This window comes from Rhipicephalus microplus, chromosome 8, assembly GCF_043290135.1.
Source record: "Rhipicephalus microplus isolate Deutch F79 chromosome 8, USDA_Rmic, whole genome shotgun sequence".
NCBI lineage: Eukaryota > Metazoa > Arthropoda > Arachnida > Ixodida > Ixodidae > Rhipicephalus > Rhipicephalus microplus.
In genome coordinates, this window is record NC_134707.1 from 104,995,929 (window position 1) to 105,022,337 (window position 26,409).

General features: G+C 43.2%; 1 protein-coding gene across 2 annotated transcripts in view; it reads right to left on the bottom strand.

Moving 5' to 3' along the window:
* LOC119165672 (dehydrodolichyl diphosphate synthase complex subunit DHDDS-like) overlaps positions 1-25,212 on the bottom strand; it is a 32,665-nt gene extending 7,453 nt beyond the window's left edge. The window contains exons 1-4 of one of the 2 annotated variants that reach the window (XM_037417768.2): positions 25,082-25,212; positions 19,366-19,547; positions 7,812-7,954; positions 4,536-4,652 (exon numbers count right to left, since the gene is read on the bottom strand). In XM_037417768.2, the coding sequence (XP_037273665.2) occupies positions 4,536-4,652; positions 7,812-7,954; positions 19,366-19,547; positions 25,082-25,109 (470 nt within the window). In that variant the 5' untranslated portion in view covers positions 25,110-25,212. The other variant, XM_037417769.2, reaches the window with a different exon arrangement.
* Between the last annotated feature and the right edge of the window lie 1,197 nt (positions 25,213-26,409).

Genomic DNA, 26,409 nt, shown 5'->3' on the forward strand with positions numbered 1-26,409 from the left:
TAATATATCTTTGCAATTTTTGATGTAGTGAGTAAATGTCACTCTCTGCAGCGAAGAATGCGATATCATCTGAATAAATGTAGACACTGACATCCTGAACAATTGGAATAGAGCTCATCAGTATATTCAACAATGCTGGAGATAGGACGGACTCTTGGGGAACACCACGTTTCTGTTTGAATTTATGCGAACAACAGCCATCCTTCACGCGGTACCAGTTCCTTGATTTTAAGAATTCTGCTATCAAATCAGTAATATAATGAGGAAACTTTCGGCTCTGCAAGGTGTTCAGTAGAATAGAGTGCTCGACACTGTCATACGCTTTAGCTATGTCGAGAGTTACTAATGCGGCGTACTGTTTTCTTTCACGAGCAAGCTGTATTCGACTTTCTAAATCCGCATGGGCGCACCGAATTGAGCATTCACTGCGAAAACCAATTTTGTTTGGCTTTTATCTGAACTTATTCGTCACCAAGGAGCTTATTCAGCTATTTAAAACCCTCGCTATGAATTTCACCATGTTCGAAGTTAGCGAGATGGGTCTGATATTTTCTATGGCAAAACCTAATCCTTGCTTTATAATTAATGGGATTACTTTAGCTATTTTCCAGTCATACGGTACCCAGGCAATCTTTAAAGAGTAGTTTATAAGATTGAGGACGTCGCCGGGGGATAGCTTGAATAAAATTTTATTCATAGAATATGTGATTCCATCTGGACCAGGAGCTGACGAGGGTAGATTTCGAATTACTTTTGATGCTTCAGACAGCGTTACGTTTTCGAAGTCAGTGCTTATTCTAGACTTTTGCCAGTTGAAAGACATAGTCGAAGAAAATCTCATTTCTAGACCTCTGCCAATTTACTCTAAAGAGTTTCGGTGCGCTCTTCTTCTTCGTCTTCAGCTCCACTATGCCTCACAATTTCAATAACTGGTGTTAGTGAAGTGACAAAAAATATCTAAATTTATTAACAATTTGCGTTGATTCACTTTTTTCGCTAATACAGTACTTTTCTCGGTAGAGCCTAAAAGTGACACTTTGCCTTCATCTCAGCACAACTTCTTCAAAAATTATTTCACCGTTCTCTTCGCGACTTGAAAAAAACTGCTCAATTTAGTCATAATTTTAATAAATGGACAACGAACAGTATCCTTGACTTCCTCGCTTGAAACGTGTGGTACAAAAAATGCCATCGTAATTACTTCTATACTTCCTTGAATATGATAGGAACCTGGAATAACGTAGTTACAAGATTAAGCTTCTAAGATACTCAAGTTTTAGATGTTCTTAAGTAAAGGAAAGCGTTCAGTGCTTCTCAGTCCCTAGGTCATAGCTAAAAAGTTTGCCTTGATTATATTCGTGCAGAATCACTAGTCTAGGTATATTATGCACGCAAATAGAACGACATTGATAGTGGCTGCCAAGAACACGTTTTTTTTTTCTGTGGCGGTCTGTGGCTGTAAAGTCTTGGTATGCTCGGCCATAGAGGTGCCCATCAGAAGGCGAATATTGGTCTCTGATGCACTGGGTCTAATGGAACACAGTGGAATTAGTGTTAGAACAGATAAAAAAGTTCCGTTTTTTCTGAGAGAGCAGGTGCTACAAGCTTATAAATGAGAACAAACATTAATGTCAAGGAAAGTATAGGGGATGATCCTATGAGCTCCTGTAGTGTAAAACTGTACAAATAAAAATGAATTAAAAGATAACTAGACACCGGCTGGATCCAAGCCTGTTCTGCTCGACGCACGCATCTGATGCACTACCACTGTGCTACGGTGGTATTCATTCCCCCATCCACATTTTAGGGTATACATGTGCATATAAACCTAGGAGCGTCATTCAGCGCCATTCCTTGCAATTACGGCCAATAATTGTCATTACTTTCCAGCCCTGCACAACATCAGTATTGTGTTTTACATGCTCTGTCTACCAATATATCCTCTCGCGCGATGGCTCGAATCTCACGGAGGCTTCGTAGTAGGATATTTGACAGGAAACCCTAGATGAGCATTACCTAATGGGCAAAGCTGATTTGTCACCTTACGACGGATTGTATTCAGGAGACATACGCTAAGTCAGATTGCTACTGTTCTCAAGATGCTAAAATTTTACAGGAGTTCTTGTTGGCTAAAACACACAATGCATAGCCGCGTTTTCGAAGAATTTTAGCAGAGGAGAGGACTTGTCGATTTTGTCTTGTTGCAGAATCGTTCACCTTCACTAATCATTTTAGGCTGTCCTCCAATGCGTAATTGAGTATGTAGTGAAGCTTTGAACGAAAAACTATAGCAGGTGTTTTTGGTTGAGTGCGCTTCAGCGATCCCAACTTACTGCCACACGGAGGAGTATGTAGCGATCATAAACTACGTAATAAATAAAAACTGAATAATCGTCTCTCTTGAAAAAAATGTGGTGTGCGAATGAATTGTTTCTGCCAATCCTGTCGGTGCGTGTTATCCTTGGGAAAAGTAGAAAAAAAACACCAGGACTGCGTGCAACGCCCAGCACAGTCACAGCAAAAGCCGGAAGCGCGGCCTTTCGCAGCCTCTTCTAAACACTCTTTGGGCCACAAGATGGATGCACACAAGATGGGTGCCCACTACGACATAAATAATCATAAATTTTCTGTAGTAGGCCGCCATTCATTGAGCTATTCTTCCTCACACTTTGGGGAAGCTTGGTATTCCCTGTTTTTCGAGGCATTTTTTGCAAGAATATATGCAGTGACTGACGAGGATGACGAACTATGCCTGAAGTCGGTATAGCCGACAGTTAATAGGGGATCAAGAACAAGATTCTGTAATGGCTCGGAGCAATGTAGGATTCAATCGTTGCGCAATTCGAATTGTAGGACGCCTGGTTGTTCTGCTGTTCTAAAACGCTTAATGACTTATATTACCACGAATACTTTCTCCACATCAAGTGTTTAAAAGGCTAGTTTTTAAGTGAGTTTCAAGCAGCAGCGTGGCTTGGTAGAAAACTGTCATGGCACGCAGGCTCTGCCTCTCATTTCCCGTTAACAGTGATTGGCATGTCCTCGTAGAAAAGATCGGTCCATCACTGCGTGCTTTGAGCTTTCTGAGGTTTCTGTCTTGCGCAACACCGCTATGAGCGCCAGAGACAAAGCCGCCAGCAGTGTGAGAGTTAGCTCCCACTCTTTCGCATCTACTCATGGTTTCCTTGAGCTGGAGATGTAATTTTTTGAAGGGAGTTAGCTTCGAAGGGAGATATAAAACTCCAAGCTGTAATAATTCAATGTTTTCCTTAACCTTTAGGTTACCATGGCTAAAGCTTTCTTCAATACTGCAAACATGTATACTTGGCTTTAATTCATCTCTCTCGTGTCTCTCTTCCCTGCTTTTTTCACTTCAACATAGAATTGATCGGAGTGGTTGCGCAGTGGGTGTTTCGGCTTCGTGATTTCTCACCTATGCCGCAGAAGGGACGACCAATAAATATCGGCGAGAACATTCATTGGCGGAGAGACATCCGAGTTCTTCTCTTACCCTATAGTTCATCAAAGAATACACCGTGATTCACATACCTAACAGGGAGGAGGAAATTTCAGATAATTTTTATCACGAAACCGTTATATGCCGGGGGTCCTTTAAGCTTTCATTGACGTACTTCCGTCACGGAAATGATGTCTAAAAATAACATTTAGATCACCAAGTTCCGTCAGCGGCCGTCGAACCCACAATTTCTCGCTGGGCGACAACATTTTTAGGGTATGCTATCCCCTGCACCACCATCACATACTTTGTAGGATTTAAAAGCAGGTCTTTTATATATACCACTGCCCTCTCGCGGTACTCTTGGTAAAGTGCATCATAGAATCATTACCATAGAATCCAGGATTAGTTCCGAAATGCCTTCAATGCGTCGTTTTGTCCGTGTCCGTCCTAATTGATGCGTTTTCAATAGAATCGGAGTTTTGTGAACACAATAACAGCCTGTCAGGTTGTGACCTTACCCAAAGAGTTGGTGTGACTAAAAGCATTCATCCATTTCTACCAAAAATAGTTCTGCGGTATACCAACCATGCAAAGCAACGCGCTTGCTTAATCTGGTTGTAACTTTGCGTTGCCCGCTTACCCTCGCCACGCGAGAAATCATGGCCGGACAAAAGGGAAGTCACTATGCGCGTTGCGTTTCCCTCCAATCGGGCAGTGGCAATCACTAATTCGAACATGTCATGAGCAGCCGACGTTACGAAACGTTTGGCGTACAATAAGTCGCACTCCTCTGGCTGTCACTCTGCTTTCTTTGGTTCTGCTGCCACCTTTTACTACTAGAGCTATATCGGGCATCATTAATCATTATTCAGTTTTTATTCACGGACGTTAGTCGTCAGGATGAAGATGTATTAGTAAGCGTCAACGTGGATGTATTTAGCTGTCTCAAACGCAGAGGCATCACATAAGCGCTTTTATATTAATGTACAGCAAGCATTAAACTACTTTTTGTAAGGAGATGTTTTACTTTCGTGTTATAACGATTCCTAGGATGGAGGGATCAATCATGTTCGTTTACCTGCTGTCGGCATCAGTGTTGGTCTCAATTCGTGCCATATTTTGTCGCAAATCCTTGGATAGTAGGTCAAGACTTCCTGCTGTGCTGACTTTGAAGTTTTCTTGACTGAAGATTTCTCTGTAAAAGAAAACAACGTGAAAACGTATTGCGCGCTGAATTAAAAAGAAAGGCGCACATTCAATAACTAAATGATTTTTTGTTTGCGTTTGGCAGCTTAACCGGCACTCGTCAGGCTATTCTAACCAAGACCAGTCCCACTACCCAAACATTGTATGTGAACTGCGTTGTATGTGAGCCGAAGCCATGTTGTTTAACACGAAGGTCTTTATGCAGCATCCACGAAGATGTCAATCGCGTAATAAAAATTGCGCCTTACACATCATAGTTGGTTGGTTAGACGACTTAGTCACTGATAGCGGGACGGCTTTCGGCTCTCCTATAGTAGAGTACAAAGTATTCTGAATCGTTGAACACTTTTTCTAAACACACGTATTTCTATCACAAAAGTGACGTCGAAAAAATACATACACTTAGAAATTATGTAAAAGACATTGGCTCCGTATCTGCATGTTACACTGCACATGTCTTCGAAAGACGATATTCTTGCGTCAGGAGAGAGTGGACAAAACGTTAATTTGATGTTCTGCGCAAGAAACTTGGTGAATGGTGTAGACCCTTTTCATAAATACGCCACCTGACGGTGAGCTTTTCGTCAGTTTCGCTTCGCAAAAGAGCGTGGGATAGCTAGCGCCACCATGAGGGCATGGAAAGCGAGCCGTCAAATGTGTGAGTGCTGTGTTGTTTGTGTTGGCGGCTAGTTCTCCGTATCATCTGCTGATATCGCACCGCTTTCTAGCTTGAACGAGCTCCTAGTACTCTCCTGTAAGCATTTTGAGCTGCTTCCGCTGCCCAATGAGCAACATTTTCTAATCTTCAACGGGTTCGACGAGCAGTTTGGCTTGGTATAACTGACAATGCATGGATCTGGCCTGCAAGAGACTCTCATCGGCGCTCCCTCCCGATGCGGTCCGCGTCCTGCAGGAATGCAAGAGGTGTCTGTGTGCCCTGCATGAAACGCGCATCAGTGTCACTGGGAAACAGAGCCTCCGTCGTCTGCTGCGGTGCCCTCACAATGACGGCAGACTACAGTTCACGTCCGTGGCGCTAGGGGTACCCTATTTCAAAAAAGGTCTAGTGTGTATCGGAGGCGAACGAGAGCTTCAAGTGACGACACACGTGTGACATGAGCGCTATGTGGCAGTTATCTTGGAAAACGAAGTGCGCGCGCCCTGCGTGCCTGTCTGGGAGGTGATAAGGTGTAGAACGTCGGGCGACGGGCAGGTGCCACCACCATGTCGTCCCAGCAAAGCGTTGGAAACACTTGCCTTTTTTTGCAAGCGCTTCCTGGTCAGCGAAACGTGATAAACGTTACGGTCCTTAGTATTACTTAAGAATTATTCTTCTACTAAGAGACACACGTACAAAATATTGACGTTCCATGGTGCCTCAGATATGTGCAATAATTGCTTTTTAATTGACAATCACACAAGTAGGAACACTCAACCTTGAGCAATATCGGTGGGTGCCGTTTGGAGTATTGTTTCGCCACTTTGGTGTCAATTAGGGTACTTTTAAGGGCGCACAAACAGACAAAAGTGTAGACAAACAGGCAGACCAAAATTTTTGCGTCGAATGTCTCCAAGGAAGACTATCGTCTTTAAAATTTCCGTCAATGGGAGTCAAACCCAAGAGCCTTCAGTTCGCGACAACACGGGTCGGGCCACTTCCCAGTGCATCTAGGTCACATATTCGCAAAGCTTCACCAAGGCCACTGGATAAACGGTCATCACTTTCCAAACGCGCTTTTTATAAAACTCACACATTTTATAAAGTTACACTCAACTTCGTTTCTACGCATCCGTCCAATTCGGCACGTTTCTTATAGGAGAATGGTTAGTAATTTCACGCTCTACTTTGCTCACCCCGCAAAAAACAACGGCGGGTAAACAGTATGGAAACCGTTCAGGGGAGTTTTCCTGCCTGACTGCAGCGCCAGAACACATCGCCTAGCGAATAAAAACAGAAATTTTGAGACGGACATCGGTGAAAATGGAACGCGATGCACGCGTCTGCTGTAGGCAGATTGTGGTTGACTGTACAGTGGCGTACCGACTCTTTGGCGAGTGGGGGGCATACCTACCTCACTTGTCAGCTGATATATGTATATATAACAAACCCGACTCATAACTAGGCCTTCATAGTGCAAAAAATCATGGCCTTTCAGCTTCTCCCTGATCTGGTTGGTCAAGCTGCGGGGTAAGAATAAAAGGTTAGCTCCCCCTGTGCTCGAGTCCACTGTTTTATTACACCTCACAAACGCCACTTTACAAACTGCTGCCATCGCTCCTAGTTACCATAAGCAAGGCTGATCATATTTATCAGAGACTACTGAGGACACTTTCTTTTTGGCGCTTCCAGTACAGCTAAAGTAAAGCATTTCAAAAGATTCGTAACACACATCGGCTCACAGCATGCAGCTTCGACAGAACAGTGGTGATGCTTTTCATTTCAACGCATCATCATACGCCTGTCAGACAATGCCGTGCCCTTAGCAACAATATTGCATATGTTTCTTACAGCCATCTTCTCTGCTACCACTGTGAGGGAGCCTGCCTTACCTACCGTTATACCGAACAAAACTAGATGGGACTCAGAGCCTCCGCCGCCAACGCGCTGTGTCTAGAGTGCGGGGAACGACCAAGTGACATCGCCGAGCACCTCGCAGAAGCGCATTGGACACCTCTAAGACCTTCCGAATCATTGTCGTCAGGCAGCCACAAGGCAGCGCTGCGCCGGCCGTAAACCGCTGCCGCGAGCTACTGTCCGAAAACCTAAGAGCACAGCCTCCGCCACCGCCGAGGATCACTGAGAATTCTGACACACAAAAGGGTAGTTACATAAATTGCTACAACAAAAGAGAGCGCAGTAAGCCAGAGTTCTTGTTTAATATTGCGACCGTGGAGCTTTCAAACGCCCACTCATAGAAAGAAACCCGCAGCCAAGGTGGTAGCACAAATTCCTCCATTCGACACAGCCTACTAAAATTGATCATCTGCACATTGACCATTCAGCGGATGTTTTCGGGGCAAAAAAAAAATATTCACTGCAAACTGCAGTTACTGGCTCCAACGCATGCAGGTAACGAAGATTGATAGCTTTCATTAGATTGTTTTAGCTGGAATTTTACTAAAACATTATAAAACAATAAAAGCTTACAAAGAATGAAGAGATTTGATGAAGAACCTCTTGAGCTCATCCAGAACAGTGCCAATTTCAGTGGTGTTACGGCTGAAGTTACGAGCACTGAGCAGGAAGCCAGAGACCTCGGTGACACCCAGCGCTGACATATGGTGCCATGTCTGTATAAATCGAAATCCATGAGTGATGGCAGGTAGCGCAACACCAAATAAATGCAGTTTGAACTAGACTTTACGTATTTCGACAACAGTAAGTTAAGTATAATAAAACTCTAAAATCACAGCACGTATGGTTGGGGTATCGTAATAATCATGTTCGGAACCTTCTCCAGTCAAGCAAAAAGCAAATTCACCGCAAGCTATGTTTCAGCAAGCTATGTGTGGCCCTCGGCGACGTCAAGAATGACGTCGCCAAGGGCGACACAGTGACAAATGCACTCGCAGAGCATGCCGAGAAGACGGGCCACGAGATAAGCTGGGACAACGCACGCATCATGGCCACGGAGAACAATTCTACAACCAGACTTAACCTCGAATCACTAATCATTCAGACGACTTGTAACTCAATCAATAGATCATCTGGCACACTAAACCACGTGTACTCATGGACTTTGCGTTATGCGCTCAACGTTACATAAGAACCTGCTGCTCAGCCGTCATTCCATTGTGAACAAGGGATCCGTACGGGTCCCGAAACGTCATTGTTTTGTTTGACATTGGTCAGTGACCTGTTTTATTCAACAATGCCTTTACCTGACCAGACGGCATTCGGTCGAACTCTCGACTACGAATTCAATGAATAGTACCTTGTACTGCTGTAACATGCAATCGACAAACACTCCCCAACTTTTCCCGCAAGAAACCTGAACAAGTGACAAATGGCGGCCAGCCACTTTTTCACGTAGTTTACTTGTGGAGGTCCAAGACAGGTGTCGGTCGATTACGACTCCCAAGAACCTGTGGCTCTGTTTGCATGACACCAACTGCCCGTTAATTGATATGCTGTAAGTGGACTCTGGCTTTCTGGTGAAGGCCACGACTGCACACTTTGGACTTGCGATTTCGAGCGCTTGTTTGCGTAGGTGTGCGATGTCACTGATGCTGCCTTCTGAAGTCAAGCGCGAAGTTGAAGTCGAGTCACACCTGATGTCCACACACAGATGTCATCAGCATAAATGGAAAGTCGTACACTGCTTGGTTGCTTGCCAACTAGTCCAATGAGTGTTAGGTTGAACAGCGTCGGGCTTAGCACTCCGCCTTGCGGGACTCCTCGGTTTCAGTAATACTCAGGTGTCGGGCCACTCTCTGTCTGCACGTGAAATGATCTATTCTGTAGGTAGCTCTGAACCCGCGTGTATATCCTGCCACCGAGTCCCACTCCTTCTAGTGCGCTGAGAATGGCTTCGTGGGTGACATTGTCATATGCCCTTTTTACGTCAAGAAACAGAGCAGCAGATAACCGTTTGCAGGCCTTCTGGTGCTCTACATATGTCACCAAGTCAACTGCATTGTCAATTGAAGAGCGGCCTCGTCTGAACCCGGACATGTCATATGGTTATATTTCGTAGAACTCCAAGTACCATTCTAGACGTGTTGAAATCATTCTTTCCATGACTTTTCCCACACAGGTGGCGAGGGCAATCGGGCGGTAAGAGAAGATGTCCAAAGGTGACTTGCCAACTTTGAGAAGTAGAATAAGGCGACTTGACTTCCATTCCCGTTGAACCATGCCAGTTTGTCAGGAGTCACTGTATAGCAGTAAGAGTGCCTTCCGAGGTTTGCCTCTTAGAAGACACAGAGCGCGGTAAGTGATGTCATGAGGTCCTGGCTCTAAAGAACGTCTACACAAAGCTAGGGCAGCCTTTAGTTCTTTCATTGAAAACGAACACTCCATTCGGAGATCACGTGAAGATACAGAAAAGTCGGGCTTCTTCGTCCCAGTTGAATTCGCCCTGCTGGCAATCCTTCGACAGAAAGAATCTGCAACATCAATCTCTTCACAGCGTAAATGAAGTGCCAGAGATTTATATGAGTAGTGCTGAGTAATGGTTGCACGAAGACCCCGGACAGTTCTCCAGATTAGTGACAGAGGCTTTCTGGGATCCAAAGACTCATAAATAGATACCCATCGTCGCTTATCCAACTTGTCCAAGTGACGCTGTATTTTCTTTTGTGTGCGTCCGGCCACTCTCAGATAATCATGACTTCGTGTGTCTATAACGTCGTTCTGCACGACGACAAATCGCTCCGAGTTTCTCGTGATCAATGTCCATATCACTGCAAGGTGAGCTCACCGGAATCGAACGCGTGGTGGACTGTAGGGCACTCATAATTGCGTCCTTTAGGTTGAAGGGTGAGCCGCCAACATAGTCTTTCATGATTAACTTTGCATTTTTGCCAATCGGTGCACTGGACGGCTCTGGAGGACTTGAGACTTGAAAAGCCTTTAATGTTCAGGTATGTAGGAACAGCTGTAACAATAGCCCAAGCACAAGCTTGAATGGAAATGAACAATTCACCACCGTTTCTAATATCTAAACTGCCGGTGGAATCGCCACTAGAAGCAACGGATGATGTTTCATTAAAAGCTACCTGAAACGACGGTGACCTTCTCTGGTGTAACAAGCTCCTCCGCTGCTTCTACAATGACTTTCTTGCGCGGCAGCACTGTTCCGGTCACACTCTTCGTGGCGAGTATTTCCCACCCCAAGTTGCTTGTGCTGTGCTTTTAAAACGAGCATTGGTTTCTTGTTCTTTAAGATTTTGCTTGCTGCATCCCGTTTCATAACGATTCCCTTGGCCAGGTGAAACTGCAAGAAAAAGGAAAATTTCGTACTCTTGTTTTTTTCTTGCACATCATATAGCGAGGCTGCAAGAAACATGGACTATACGACAAGTGGTGCCCTGTAATGCCCCCTCTCAAAGCACAAGAAATAATGAACTACCAACTCGCCCAATTTATCACTCTGCTAAACAACGTATACAAATTCCCATTATTGCAACAGATAGAAATGAAACTGAAATCAGCATTAAAAGTAGGAACTATCAACTTTCATTTTTAAGATATCAAGGTGTGTCTGGTTGGACTTTTGTTAATGGCTCATACTTTGCTTGAACTCACGGTGCCATCCACCATGTAGGAAAAATGATGGGCTCCTTTCATATTGCTGCCATTTTGTTTCGCAAAAAGAATTACACAGACAAACACATATAGCAGTAGTGTATCAAAGGTTGTGGTGTGAATGCTTAAGCTGAAAATTCCACATGCACATGCCGCATTTTCAGTTGATCAGCACAGGGAACTGTGTCCCTGATGTTACTTTCGTCGATGCACGCAATTAGCACTAGTGTAAGCATACCACAGATGTGCAGCTCAGCCCGAGATTCTTCCTCTTTTCCGGAGACCTGGAACCTTTGCGGGTGTAATTTCTCGTGGCAATCATATCCTATAATTAGATTCTCAAAGTGGTGAGCCTCATCCGGAGGGCGCTCGACGTTCTCTTTTGATGACATCACTCGCGAAGATAAGGTGCTGCGATAACGTGAAGCACGTGTTTGCAATGTCCTGTTGGTACAATAAATAAATGCCTCGGCAAGCAGCGCTTCCGGACGGACAACTAGACTATCTGAGCTAGAACAATAACGTTTGAACGTTTGCGTTAATGTTTGGGTTAAAATGCATGTTAAACTTATATGCTCAACTGCTCTGAAAATTAGACGCGCACAGTTATAGAATCCAAAACACGTACCTGTCAGTATCAGGATCTGGGCGTTCTTGAAACCAGTGTCTTCATCATCCACCGGGTCGTGCCAGAAAGCACTATACGTAGCGCGTTTATCAAAATCCGAGTCGTTTGCAGGCACTAAATCTTTGATGTCTCTGACCGCAATGACGTGACGTTTCTCGTCGAAATCCTGTAAAAATCTAACCACCGCAAACATCTCGATGACGCAACAAAAACTGCAAAGTGTTCGAAATGAATGCACGTTCGAATTACAACGACCTTAGGCACACATGAACACACATAGCTCGACCAAAATCCACTTTATTGGATAGGATTGCATCGGCGTGTTTAACAAAATAGCCATTGTCATGCAGTGATTTTAGAAAATTTATCTCCCAAGTGCTAGAAAAACTTTATAGTTATATGTAAAATAGTTATATGTATTAAAAAATAAGAATATTTCTTGGTATGTTTTCACACAGGCAACCGCCTTTGACTATTGTGGGCGCATAAGAGTTAATATACAGAGTGACTATATTAACTCTATGTGTGGGCGGGTCTGTTTTGCAAGTGTAATCCAATGCAATCCAGCGATATCCAATAGTGCTGACAACGTTAACAACAGTGTGTTTTGGTGTTGTTTGCCTAGACCGTTTCTATTTTTCGCAAATATGCGTCACCAAAAGCAGCATTTGGGGCCAATAAACAATGCTCCTGACCTTCCGAAATCGACGCGGACGTATTTGCAAAGCTGTGCGTTCGCGTGAGGCACCGATGACAACCGAAGTGGCATCAATGCTGTCCCGGCGCCAGATGTGCCATGTGGAGACGACGACAATGTAGACAACGTCATGGACGCTGCATGAGAAAATAATGCAAGACGACAATTTTGTGCCTGAGACTAACTCGACCTCCAATGGAGCGCTACCTGTGCAGAGTGACCATGAACAATCGGCTCAAGACTTGCCAATAATGGTACTAAGCTTCGCACTGGAGACCGGCTTGTCTTGGGAAGCTGTTGAAGCTCTGCAGAGGCTGATTGTGCATATAATTGACACGTAAGACGATGTGACGTCAAAACAAATGTTTAAGAAGCAAGGGGGAGCCAGAATCCGGGCCGCTCGATTTCACTACTACTGTGCGCTTTGCATGAATTCACTAGGAGAGATATCGGGCGATCTGTGGGAATGAAACAACTTTCAGGCCGGCTGCTCAACTTGTAACAGCAGCTACAGCAGGCGTAATTTGATGCTAGACGACCACTTTCTCATCACCTTGACAATTGTGCAGCACCTTTCTTCCTTGCTCTGTGATCAAGCTGTCACAGACGCTTTAGTTCAAAGGCTGCATTCTTTTAACTATCAAGAGCATGCCAAAACGTCAGCTGACGTGAGAAAAGTCGGTGACATAACAGAGAGCTCTATGTACAAATAACTGAGAGAAAAGTTGCAGAAGGATGACCTCACGCTAACCTTCAATGCTGATGGCAGTCTGGAATTCAAATCCTTCAATATTTTTGTTTGGCCGATACAGATAGCAGTGATCAAGATACCACCACAATTGAGGTGCAAGAACGTTATAGTAGGTGCCCTTCTGTATGGCCAGTCACCTTCTGATACGACTTTACTTCTTGGATGCTTTGTACAGCAAATACTTTGTACAGACATCAATGCCAACCAAAGTGGGACTTGGATGACTGGCACTCGAGAAGGGCGTTCACAGGTGAGTAAAAAACTCTGTGTATATATATTACACCACATCTGTGGTTAGCTAGTGTCAGGCTCACATGTTTTCATGAGTGCTGTTTGGTGCACTCTTAATTTCATATGTCTAAAGGAGAATACGTAACACCTGAAATATAATAAATTATATTTTGACTTTAATGCAGGCTCAAATAATTCACTGACAGGGCTTTCAAATCTGTGCATTAAAAGCAGATTGATAAATACAGGCAGATATTGCAACTTGGCAGGTTTAGTTGATAATGATAAGACAGTGCTGAAACATAGGAGTGTATTGTGACAATGCACACATGCACTCAATTTAAGCCCTTTGCCTAAAAACTAACGAGACACTCAGTGAACCCAGCTGCTAGTTCTGCGCCATGCGCGGAATTTTCTTTGTCTGATGTGCTTGGTACTATAATATATTTATTATAAAAGTAGTTTGTCTGTTTTAAGATGAAAATAATCCAACAACCTAAGTAAAGTGCAGCGAGAGCACTGCATGGTTTCAAATACAATGTTCTTATTGAAGGTTTACAGCCTCGGCTACTGTGGTGATGCTCTGGCCTGAGCAGCACTGCAAACATTTATGCAGTATACTAGCTACTATGGCTCTGGATGGTGCCTAATTAAAGCGAAGACCGTGAATGGTGAGTATAGCTTGTCACGAATTTTGCTGTTTTATAGACATTTTAACATTCAGGTAATGCTTTAAGGTTCTAAATAAGGTATTTTCAGATGATAACTTTAGAATATAGAAAAAGGCATTGTTACTGAATGTTTCACTAAAATGAATTATATTTTTGCAAAGCCATTACTGCAGCACTGAGAAATAAATACCCTATTTACTCGCGTATTGAACGCACTCTCATAGTAAACGCACCCCAACTTCAGTTGTCAAAATCTGGCTTATTTTTCTCCTATGTATTAAACGCACCCCTCACATTATACCTTTCGTGGCGACGTTGTTGTGGTCTTCGAGTAAACAGTTTATGCATATATTAAGACAGTTTAACTGTTCATTTACAAGAAATTTCTGTATTCCTTTAAAAGTTTGTTATTTCTCCAAAAAATGCTGCCGCTTGAGCCACTGTTGTGATAAATTGTATCTTAATGGTATAACAGAAAATTCCATGTTGCTTAGAATCGACAAAGAGGAGGTTTTGGAATATTGAGGAGTCAATGCCTCCACTGCACAGTGGCTGTGGCATTTCACGGTCAAGCATGAAGTGGCAGAACTAATTCTAGGTTTCAGTGGCTGCATTTTGATTAGAACAGCAAGCCAAAGTGCTCATACTTTTTGTGCGTTTATTTAATGCACAATTTAAAAATCTCTCCAAGGCATTCGTTGCAGAAAACCATTCTTATACCTTAAATGCCAGCATATAATAAACTGAATAGGCATCTTTTCATGTTTCTTTGTAATATTTTCTTGTTTTGCCAAACAGGAACTCTGAAGTACCTACTGAACCTACTGAAGCACAAAAGAACTGAAGAAAAAACTGAAAAACACACGAGGAAGGCGTCCATTCTACACTAAGTATAGAAAGGTGTGAAAGGCCCAATGCCTCTAATTAACCTGCCACACTTTCATGTGATCTGCAGTTTCACCCCAGATTACATGCATTGTGTGCTTTTAGGTGTATTGCAGCATTACACAGAACTGTGGCTGTTTGCAGTAAATGAGCCATATTACGTTGGCTTACCACAAGCTTTTTCTATTATGGATGAATGCCTATGTGCAATTAGCCCACCCCCCCTCCCGTCAGTATCACGTCTGCCTCACTGTCTTTCAGTGGAAAAATACTGAAAGGCTAGCGTATCGCAGCAATAGTTGTGTATTGTTCGCTACCATGTCTTGAGAGCTCTTGCCAGCACAGTTTGTAAGCACTTTTCGCTTCTCGTACAAGACATTGCACTCATACTGCAAGACACAGTTAGCACACCTGAAATTACCGCTTGTACGACCTGCCTTGCACGGTTTGTAGTTGATGTGCAGTTCTTATGTAGGGAAAAGCACATGACATACAATGTCCATCAGCTGATGCACATTTCAAAAAGTGTGGTGCTGCAATGACCCCTGTGCACACTCCTGCTTTAGGTTTGAGTCCGAAATTGGCCGTTTCAAAGAACTGGTACTTTGAGCTAAGGGACCAGGGTGTGCCAATTGAAATAGTGGAACGGATCTTGACGTGAAGCAGCTACAAGAACTTGTGTGCACAAGCAAGTCCACAGACTTTGTGTTTTTGGTAAAGCCTGGCCGTTCAAGCACTGAATCAGCTGTAACCCTTGTCAGGAAGCCGCGGCAAGTAAATCAACATCTGCTAAACTTGGTAAAAAATGAGCTTGACTGCATCATCTGCGAACCTGTTGTTGAGAATGACAGAGTGATTGTAGCTGGGACCATGTTCCACAGTGAACAATACACGAGGCCGAGCAAAACGGTCAGCACTTCCCTGATGACTGCGCAAGAAGAATGCCTGGAAATCAAGCACATTGTTTCACTCAAAGATGTTACAAACTCTATAGGAATATTCACTGTGTCGCGTAGGTTCTATTCTAAGTGTGCCTATAACACAAGTCACGTTTCGAAATGTCAAAGGGCGAATCAGTAAATTTTAGTAGATTTGTCCACAAATGTTACTACATGCACCTATGTTAAGTGCGATAGAAAAATATTTCTTGTAAGGCTGGCACCAAAAACACTGTTAGCGAACTAAAGCGGGAGCCATACATGTGTGGTGAAATTTTAAATAATTTGTCAACTGAAATAATAGCTAGGTTTTTATGACCACGTACAGTTCTTGTCGAATTTTTCTATAAGTTACCTTTGACAACAAATTTCGAAACTTTAGATGTTTGTGTTGTTTGATGATCGAGCAAATTCAGGTCAGCTTTTCTGGATGATTATAAAAATGCAATGTTGCTTTTAAGAAATTTTAGCTTGGTTTTACAGCACGTATGAGTGCTCATCTGAACTTTCAGCACCTCGTGACACTGCTATTGGTATGATGTAGACAGAGGGCCTTTGTGACGTTCCGCAAAAAATTAACATTGTCAACGTCGCAGAGCATTCATGGTGGGTACATTTTGGGTTCATATTTCGTGAACCGTACAACGCCGTTTGTACTAGCAGTATTTTTAGCTTTGCTCACTGTTACTTGCAGTAAGAGCGCAACGCCTTGTATGAGGAGCGAAAATTACAATTCAATTTAGCATTACCAACTTCGCATGATGCAGTCAAAGCTGACAGACTGTGCCTTCTCTACAAACAAGTAGTACACAATTGCATTAGCTTACTTGCACGCAAGTGAAGTGTTTTGACCTCACTCATGTCATCTTTTTGTCAATTCATTAACAATAATTGGTTATAATGTTGAAATTGTGTGTTTTCATTGGCTTGAAATACAGTTATTATTTTGCATTTATTGGTGCCACTTTTTATCATTCTTAAAGGCTGATTTTTTTAACTTTTATTTGTTTATACAGTTTTCATACCAATAATTACCATTCTTATAAATCGGCATTAGGGCTGTCACGGTTTCTTGTCAAGATTATGTTTCTTGTCAAGATTAGCTGCCAGATTTTCCCGTGAGTGCGAAAGTCCAGATGTGAACAACAATCCTAATCATTCAGAGCTGCATGTTTACAAGTAAGCACTATCAACTGGAACCAGTGCGATCCAAGTTCCAACCCAGCAGCTTTCCACCATAACCTGTTCCATCTTCAACATGAGTTGTCCAACTTGAACCAATGAGATCCCACTTCAAGACCAGTAGCTTTCACAGGAACCTGTGTGATCCCACTGGCAGACGAGCAACATCCTACTTGGACCTGCGTGACCCCACTTCAAGACCAGCAACATCCTACTAGTACCAGCACACAGTCGGTTCAAAACCGGCAACATTCGTAGTGTACTGGTACCAGTACATTACAAGTTCAAAACCAACAACACCCGACTGGTGCCAGTACCCTGTCAGTTCAAAATCAGCAACATTCTACAGATACCATTTCAAGACAAGCAGCCTTCTGCTGGGACCATTTGAAACCAGTTCGCTCCCAACTGCGACGAAAAGAAACTAGTGCACTCCACACTGGACAAGCAGAAACGACTGAAAACCAGTAGAGAAATTTTCACCTGGGCGAATTCGTCATATATGAAGCTAGCAAAACGGCCGCGAGTGCACCATGAGCGTAGCATGTAGTCACGTTGTTAGATGACAGGCATCTAACGATATCATGTTTACACCAGTCACATACCTTCGTCACCCATTGACGTGACGTAATGCCAAATTTGACATATTTCAAGCAAGCGAAATGGCCGTGAGCGCATCATGAGCGTAGCATGTAGTCACGTTGCTACATAGCAGGCACTTCATCATTCTCATGTTTGCACCAGTCAGATACCTTCGTCAGCCATAAACGGGACATATTACCAAGTTTGGCATACTTGAAGCTAACAAAACTGCCGCGACCACATCATGAGCGTAGAATGTAGTCGCGTTGTTACATGACACGCATCTCACGATTATCATGTTTGCACCAGTCACATACTTGCGTCAATCATTGGCCGGACGTAATACCAAATTTGGCATGTTTGAAGCTAGCAAAATGGCCACGAGAACATCACAATTTTTGCATGTAGTCACTTTGTTACATGCACGCTTGTCATTATTATGACGTTTGGACGTGTCATTCACCGCTGTCGTCCGTTCGCATCATGTAATACCGAATCTGGTGCATGTGAAGCTAGCGAAATGACCGCGAGTGCATAATGAGCGTAGCATACAGTCACGTTGTTACAAGACACGCATCTCACGATTATCATGTTCGCACCTTCGCCATTCATGCACATCCCGCAATACCGAATCTGGTATATGTGAAGCTAGCAAAATGGCCGCGAAGGCATCATGACTGTAGCATGTAGTCTTGCTGTTGCATGACACGCATGTCATGCTTTCCGTGTTAGGGTCAGTTGCTTGGGTTCGCCATGCAGTAATGTCATACGATAAATGTTTTTCAACATATCATGTAAACGAAACCACCGCAAGTGCCACAAGAGTCGCAAGAGCATGAAATCTGTACCGTTGCATTCATGACATACATGTCATGATTTTATGTTATGACTCGTCAACTATTCTAGTCATACAGTCATGTTACGCCGTACCAGTTTTGGAATCGATACCATTGTCAGAACGGCCAGGAGATCTAAAAGCCTTTCGCAGATAGATAGATAGATAGATAGATAGATGGATAGATAGATAGATAGATAGATAGATAGATGGATAGATAGATAGATAGATAGATAGATAGATAGATAGATAGATAGATAGATAGATAGATAGATAGATAGATAGATAGATAGATAGATAGATAGATAGATAGATAGATAGATAGATAGATAGATAGATAGATAGATAGATAGATAGATAGATAGATAGATATGCTCGAACTCACCTAACTTTGCTAAGAAATGCCTTGCATTTAATAAAGTGCCAAGCTTCTCTTGGCACGTGGCGTAGCTCGTCTTCGTCTTCGAGCAGACGCTATGTTTACCGTTTTTAACAGTAACCACGCGTGGTCGACCTCGATCGCAGTGACCGTATCAATAGAGGACACTGCTAAGTGGCTGAAAGTTTGGTACGCCTTTCGCCCTCATCGCGAAGTTGGGTTGCAGCAAAAGACAGCTCGAGTGCCGCTCTGCTACAGGGAGTGGTCGCGTTTTTTTTTTTTTTTTTGAAGCAGTAAGGTGCGATCCTTACTTGATATTCATGGTATACAATTCGCTGATGCACACGGATTCCTTTCGGCACAAAACCCCTTTCTTGGTTTCACGAGCAGAGTGGTGATGTGCACAAGTTCAGTTGCGTTTATGGTGACGAATAACAATGAAAATCATAGAATCGCAGAAGCACAGGTAAAGAAAACCCTGGGACGAGAATTAATGACGGACACAGTGCTACTTTTTCTGACTGTTTCCCAGTGCTTTTTTACACTTGTTCCCGACCTTCTGTGTTTCACGCGCGCCATGTTCATCAGTTAGCCGCAATAAATATCAAAGAGCTTCCTGGTCAATGTAAACTTCAAACTCAGAAGTCTGGCATATATCAACAAGTCTTCTTACCAGTGCGATGTTTTGAAGCCAGATAGCGTAAATTTTGCTGAGGTTCATTTCGTTTTTCTTGGCGAAGCGCCGGTTACCGTCAGGCACGATTGCAGCATGGCGCGGTATTATTCCCTGGCGAAGCACCCAGAGCACTACTCTTTCGTGCCAGTTCAACTTGACGTCCCAAGTTGGCAAGAACTCTGTGCGGGAAAAATGGGAAAAATATAACTTGCAAGTAAATCCTGGGGAGAAGGCCAAAGCAATTGTGCGTTGTAGCACTTAAGCAATGATAAAACACTTACAATACATGCCTGTCTACAAAAGTTTTTGAGTGTTTACATGCCCCTACATTATTGTTGGGCTAAGTTCCAGGCCAGTGGTTTTTGTAGCGGTGACAAGCCTCCTGTGGCAGCAGACTCTCCTGGTTTGGAACTTGTTCGTGTCCTAAAATACGTTCATACCCGCCTCGTGGAACAGTGGCTAAGGTGTTCGGCTGCTGACCCCGATGTCACGAGTCCAATTCCGGTTGCTGTGATAGCATTTCGATGGAGGCGGAATGGTAAAGTTTGGTGTACTGTGCTACGCCAGAGCTTGGTAATGAACACCCGATGGTCGAAATTTCTCGAACCTTCCACTACAGTGCTTGTCATGAAGATGCCTTCGTTGTGGGACATAAAACCTTGGATGATGTTATTATTATTATTATTATTATTATTATTATTATTATTATTATTTCAGAAATTGACAATTCTGACTATGCATTTTGTCCACGTGCTGGTGAATTTGCTTGTATTCAGTATACTTAGGTTTCAAGTCTGCTGGTAGTTCGCAGTATTCGTATTTCATTATTGCTGGGGTATTTTAGGTCATTATTAGTTTTTTTACTGTATTAAATAAATGCTCGTATTTTCAACAAGGTTCCAGAATTTCAACTCGAAAAAGTAACTGTTGAGTTTTTAAGAAATAATTTGCCTTTTATTAATGAAAACAGAGGTGTACAAAGCCCTGCTCGGATTTCATAGATTGTTTATCATCAATAGGCATTTGTACGCACTTTAGCCTCACTCAACTTGTCACTTAGCACCTTTCTCGTTCATATCATTTTCATATTGAGTTGTATTCACTCCAGGACTCGTTCAGCAATATGTCGTCTCACCTGAAATAAACTATGTTAGCTCGATTCAATGCCATACTCAGACCTTTGCAAGGTTAAGGAATTGTGCAAATAATTCTTGAGTGTAAATTAAATTGCATTTTATGGCAATCTTTTTACACCTGCACTGCTCTAGTAACGTCGATAATTAGCGAAAAGGTGGTCTGCTAAATGGGCCGGCAAACGCATAGGAGAAAAAATTGTTATTCATGCTTCAGATCTTTTCGGTTTAACGCTCATCTCATTCTCTTCACAATCAGAAACAGACAGATTCGCCGCCGACTGTATGTGATCATTGATACTTTTACGCAGGTACGTATACTCACAATAATTACTGTTTGGGTTCTAATAACTATAGGTAAGGCAAGGTTGCTTCAATGAAAGCTAACATAAATTTACCAGCTTAAGTCACATGTTATTTGCTAGCGTCTCGGCCTCTTTAAGAATACTTTTCAATGCAAACAGATTCCTTTTTTCTAAAGGGAACGCTCTTTGTCAGATTATTCTGTATCTGCCTAGTTCATTCATAACTTCACTATCAAAACTTCATTGAGCCACACAAGCTTTCGTTATGCTTATTCACTTGCCACGAGCTAGCAATGGCCGCAACCACCTTCCTGCTTTGAACACACTGCTGCGTGGCTGATTGCGTATGATAAATGATTGTCAAGTCGCCCTTCTTTGTACCACCTTCAGGCCTTCTGAATATGAAAAAAAGTTAATAAAACTATGTAAAAGAACAAATGAATAAATAAAACAAGTGCTCCCCTTAAATAAATCAGCAACGTTGAATGGCTCAGCATAATAATGTATGGAACATATATGCCGCCAATGTGCAGCAAGCAGATTAGCTTGTCAGTATATGCTCCCACGCATCACAGACTAGATTCCAAGAGAGGGCACGGGAATTAGGGGGTGACAGAGAGTTAGGGGGGCAGATGAGCTTAGGAATTGAGCGGGTGTAAAGTGGCAGCAGAGAGCACAGGACCGAGTTGACTGTCGGAATATGGAAGAGGTCTTTTCAATGCAGTCACAGTAGTCAGACTGATGTTGATGATGATCATGATGATGACGACGACGACGACAACGATGATAATGATCATGATGATGATGATATGTACCCGAGTGACAGTGGCCATGGCCCTCTTTCATGACCACTCGGAGAGGAATGAATAACCCACGTGGACAAAATTATGCTGAGCCCTATGCTACAGTGTGCCTTATGAGAATATTGTAATCGGGACACGCCAAAAATCAAACATATAATTTTACAATCAAAATGGATGGTACAGTGAGCTCATCAACAGTACTATGGCACAGAAGTGGGCTAGAATATGAAGGGAAAAGCCTTAAATCCCATATTCACAAATTATTCTTAACATTGATTCATGTTTTCTTTATTTCCCTTCACAGTTAGATCATATGATGAACAAAGGTCAGTATTTCCGATTGTATCTAGTAGTTATCTTCACACTGCTACCCTTTTCGTACACTGATAACGCACGTCGAATTTACAGAAACATAAAGAAAACAGCAGAAATATGAGATTGCTCTACCTATATGGGTCTCTGTCTCCTACCACAGCCTCTTCGCAAACCAGGGCATGAGAGTAATCTGGTATGAGCACTCACGTTGTCTACCTTATACCAACCTCATGCTTTGATGTATACACGTGGCGTAGTGTTATAGCCAGAAAAAGCTTGTGAAAGGATAAAATGAGTGCACATATGAACACACCATCACAAGACTTTGTAATCTGCCATCACGTGTACCTTGCCAGACGTTGTTTCCTGCCTCCTATCCCCCCATCCCACTTGCCAGCTGTTTAGGAAAGCTGATGGAGAGAATTGTGCTGACTCGCCTACAGTAGTAACTGGAGCATAACAATACATACCCGTGGCTTTGACCGGCTTTCGACGAGGACGGTCTTCCGTAAAGAATGTTATTAACCTTGTCACGTCTGTACAATCGCAGAAAATTTTAGAGATGTCAGTGTTCTTGGATGTGAAAGGTAAATCTGACAATGTATTGCATGAAACTATCTTGAATGCCTTGGGCAACATTGAATTGGGGGGCCACGTCTTCCAATGGATCTATTGGTATTTGAAAGACAGAACCTTCTTCGTTAAGACAGAAGATGGTGCAGCAAAGCACCATTATACTTATTGTGGTGTACCTCAAGGCGAGGTCCTGAGCCCAATACTTTTTAACCTTGCGCTCATCGGCCTCGTAGATGTCCTGCCGCCGCCTGTGCATCTGTCTATCTACGCAGACGATGTCTGCATTTGAGCATCAGGGGTCACGCGTCTACACGTACCAGTCAGGCTTCAGAGAGCGGTTACCCTGACCTCAAGCTACCTTCAAGGATGGGGACCAGAGCTGTCTTCTGAGAATTGCTCACTGCTTGCGTTTACGCGCAAGGCAATGACGCGATACGTCATCAGAAATAAGAGACACATGATCAGCTATCAAACGACTTACTGTGTCTTGGGAGTAATAACAGATTGTGACTTATCGTGGAGCCCTCACATCGCTCGCATAAGAAAAATTGCCATGATCACCTACGTTCTGAATTTTCTCGCGTAAAAACAAGGCAAGCTTCGGTACGAGCCATGCTTGAACTGTATACTGCACTTTTTATCGGCTTCAGCGCTACAGCCTGCCTGTGCTCGGCAAGGCACGAATAACAAACGTACGCGTCCTCTAGTCAATAGAAGCTTGAGCACTGAGAATATGCCTCGGGCATCGGAGACGCGCATCCTCGGCAGCGACTGTCGAAATCGCTCGTGATCACCCTGTCACAACCCACGTTCATGTCGATGCTTTAAGAACGGTCATAAGAGGTGCCACCCGGATTCAATCGCATCACCTCGCCTTTCTTCTAACTTGCAGGCCATGCTCTGCATTCTGCACTATTATTGCTCCACATCTCACGGTGATTCCCACGAAATTCACGCAACGCACGCAGCAAGACTCCATTATCTTTGTGGTGTCTACATTCACTGGAATCCCTGACACTCATCCCCGGAATTCAAAAGAAAGGAATTCGTCAATTTTGGTACTAAAACAAACAACACTACTGTTTCTGCTTGAGAAACACGGTGGACCCTTTCACATTTGCACAGATGGGTGAGCTACTTCAGCAAGCTCAATAGATGCAGTGGCAATTCAGGAGAAGTCTGTCACAATTAAATTTCAGGACATCCCATCTCACATCATCCACGGCTTTAGAACTCGCCACCATTTGCGCCACTTTGGATTTTATAGTAGAAGAACCACAGCAGGCATTGTCAATCTTCTCCGTTTCCATAGCACCCCTCCCGGGCATCACCTCGCCATAACTTCATGAACCAAATGAACAGCTAGTCACTGAAATAATACTGCTTCATCACGTGGCTATAGAGAAACATCCTAACATAGCGTATCAATGGATACCGCGCCACTGTAGCATCGATGGAAATAACAGGGCAGATGAAGCAGCCCGAGCTGCTCATGATGATTCCCCTTCTGAAGCTATATCATTGTGAAGAACGGACGCTGCTATATGGCTTCAGTCACTTGCACGAGAACTAACATTTACTTAGTGGAATTCGACGGCATTTACCTACGTCCGCCTTCATAAATTGAACCCACACCTACAGCTCCGCTTTCTGTCAACAATAACAAGAGCTGAAGACACGCTTTAGTGCCATCTGTAGATGGAGATGGCCTTTACGAATGGTTATTCGTTTCGAATGAGAATGGCCAGCAGCCTGACATGCGACAACTGTGGATGCGCGAGACATTTTCCTATCTTCTCTGCGACTTTTCTCGCTTCACTGCGTCAAGAACTGCGGAAAGTTATAGATAGACTTGACAATCATCAATTGTCGGAAGAAACGGTTTTAGGAAGATGACCGAGAGCGTCCTCGGCACGCAAGGTATTGAGGCGTAGTTGCGCTTCTTGCGGGCAAGTGGTCGTGGAGAAAGACTGTAAGCAGCGTCGTGGATTGTACTGTTGTCATTCTTCCTTTTTCGTTCTCCTTCAACGTCCCTTCCTTGTCGTCTTTTATTTCCCTTACCCCCTTCCACAGCACGGGGTAGCCAGTCGGTCTGAGAACTGGCTAACCTCCCTGTTCTTCCTCCATCCTTCCTCCTCCTCCTTTCATACTATTCTCGTGTTGGCACAGCGATGAGTATATCACAAGAAGGCTGTCACGGTAATATCACTCCATTTTTTTTCTCTTTGTATATTTGAGCCACAATTTCGGTGTTCAAAAACATCTTAAACAGACTGCTTTCTCGTGTAATAATAAAATAAAGTGAAGATAATAGAAATGTGAGACTTCGTGCATTGAATAATTCAATAAATACCTTGTCGAGAACGCCGCTGCTGCCATAACAAGTTATTGACGTCACTGGAGAGTCACTCTCAACCGTTGTTCTAACCATGTTGCTGAACATCCACATGTCAACGTTGTTTTCTTGGACGTATATTATTGGCGAAAATCCAGTTCTCCTGTTCTCGATCATCGATAGTTGGTGCGTCTCTAGCTGTGTACGATATAACAAGATATCCTAATAAATTCTTGTTTAACGTACCTGTTGTCTCACTCGCGGAGATGTCCATGTCTGTTGTCTGATGCAAGCAAGGCCGTTTCTCCACTTGGTCGCATTCATGACACGTCAGTGCCTACTAGTACATATAAGAGAGTTCGCAGCGATGCTAATTGTAAACAGACAGCGCGAATAGTGCAGAGGGTCAGCTGAACGCAAGTGTTCGCAGTCGTAGCATGACAGCACCGTTACCTGGCTGCAAACAAGAGCGACAGCTGCACGTGTAAATGTACGCCATGCTTTTTTTATGCTTGCAACTATTTACTGCAGGTTTATTACCTTTTCGAGTTCAACTTTTCAGTTGAAATTCTTATTACAATACTTGTCTTTTTTCTACGCTTTTCCAAACTCGAGTTCTATGACGGTCATTAGAAATTAGAAAGAAACGCCATCTAATGTGGTAGCGCTTGAACATCTATAGAATTAGACTCCTAAATTAGGCATACCAGTGGTATGCTTGCTTAATTCAAACATTGTGAGAATGTAAACTGTTCGAAACACTGCATTATACGAATAGACCGAAATAAAAAACACAAGGTCATGTGGAAACCTTGCTGTACAGTCAGAAGATGCGCATGTGTTTCTCCAGTAAATTTCAAGCACTCAAAACACACCGTCATTGCACTATAATAATTTCACGTAGCTGTCGGCAGAGAAATCAGGAAAGCTCATTAGGCGAATCTTGCGCTTACTGAGAAGTAAATAAAGAGCACTTATTAACGTTGCCTGTAACAAACACTGGTGTTGGCAAATCATTATAGTGCATAAGGGTCTCTTACGCCATTCAAGCAGTACTGACAAGCCGGTGATTAGCACTCATTGATTATGTTTTACGATGACAGAGTTGTACTGTGAACCTCTTAGCGAATGATATCAGTTTTTATTTTTAATAAATATGTTGTTGTTAAATATTCGCATAGAGACAGGGGTTGCATAATAAATGTTTAACCAGTTGATTTGTCAATTATGTTTGAATTTCGAAGGATCACTGCTTCAACGATTCCAAACCATTTCAATGTACTGCAAGCTTTTGCTAGCCATGTTGGCGAAACAGTCACTGCACGAGCGGCCACACTTAAAACAAATATAGACAGAAAAGGAGGTCTGACGAGGGCGTATTCCACCAGTCATATGTGGAACTTCTAGTGTAAATACCCCTACTTTCGAATCTGACTATACAATGGAGATAGCATTAGTGCTACACTTTAAGGGAGCCAAGAAATTTATAACATGACAATCGTATCCAAGTTTTATTTCAGTGCGAAGTTGCTTCAACGCTTCTCAATACAGCTCTGCTCACATTGCCCCCAAAG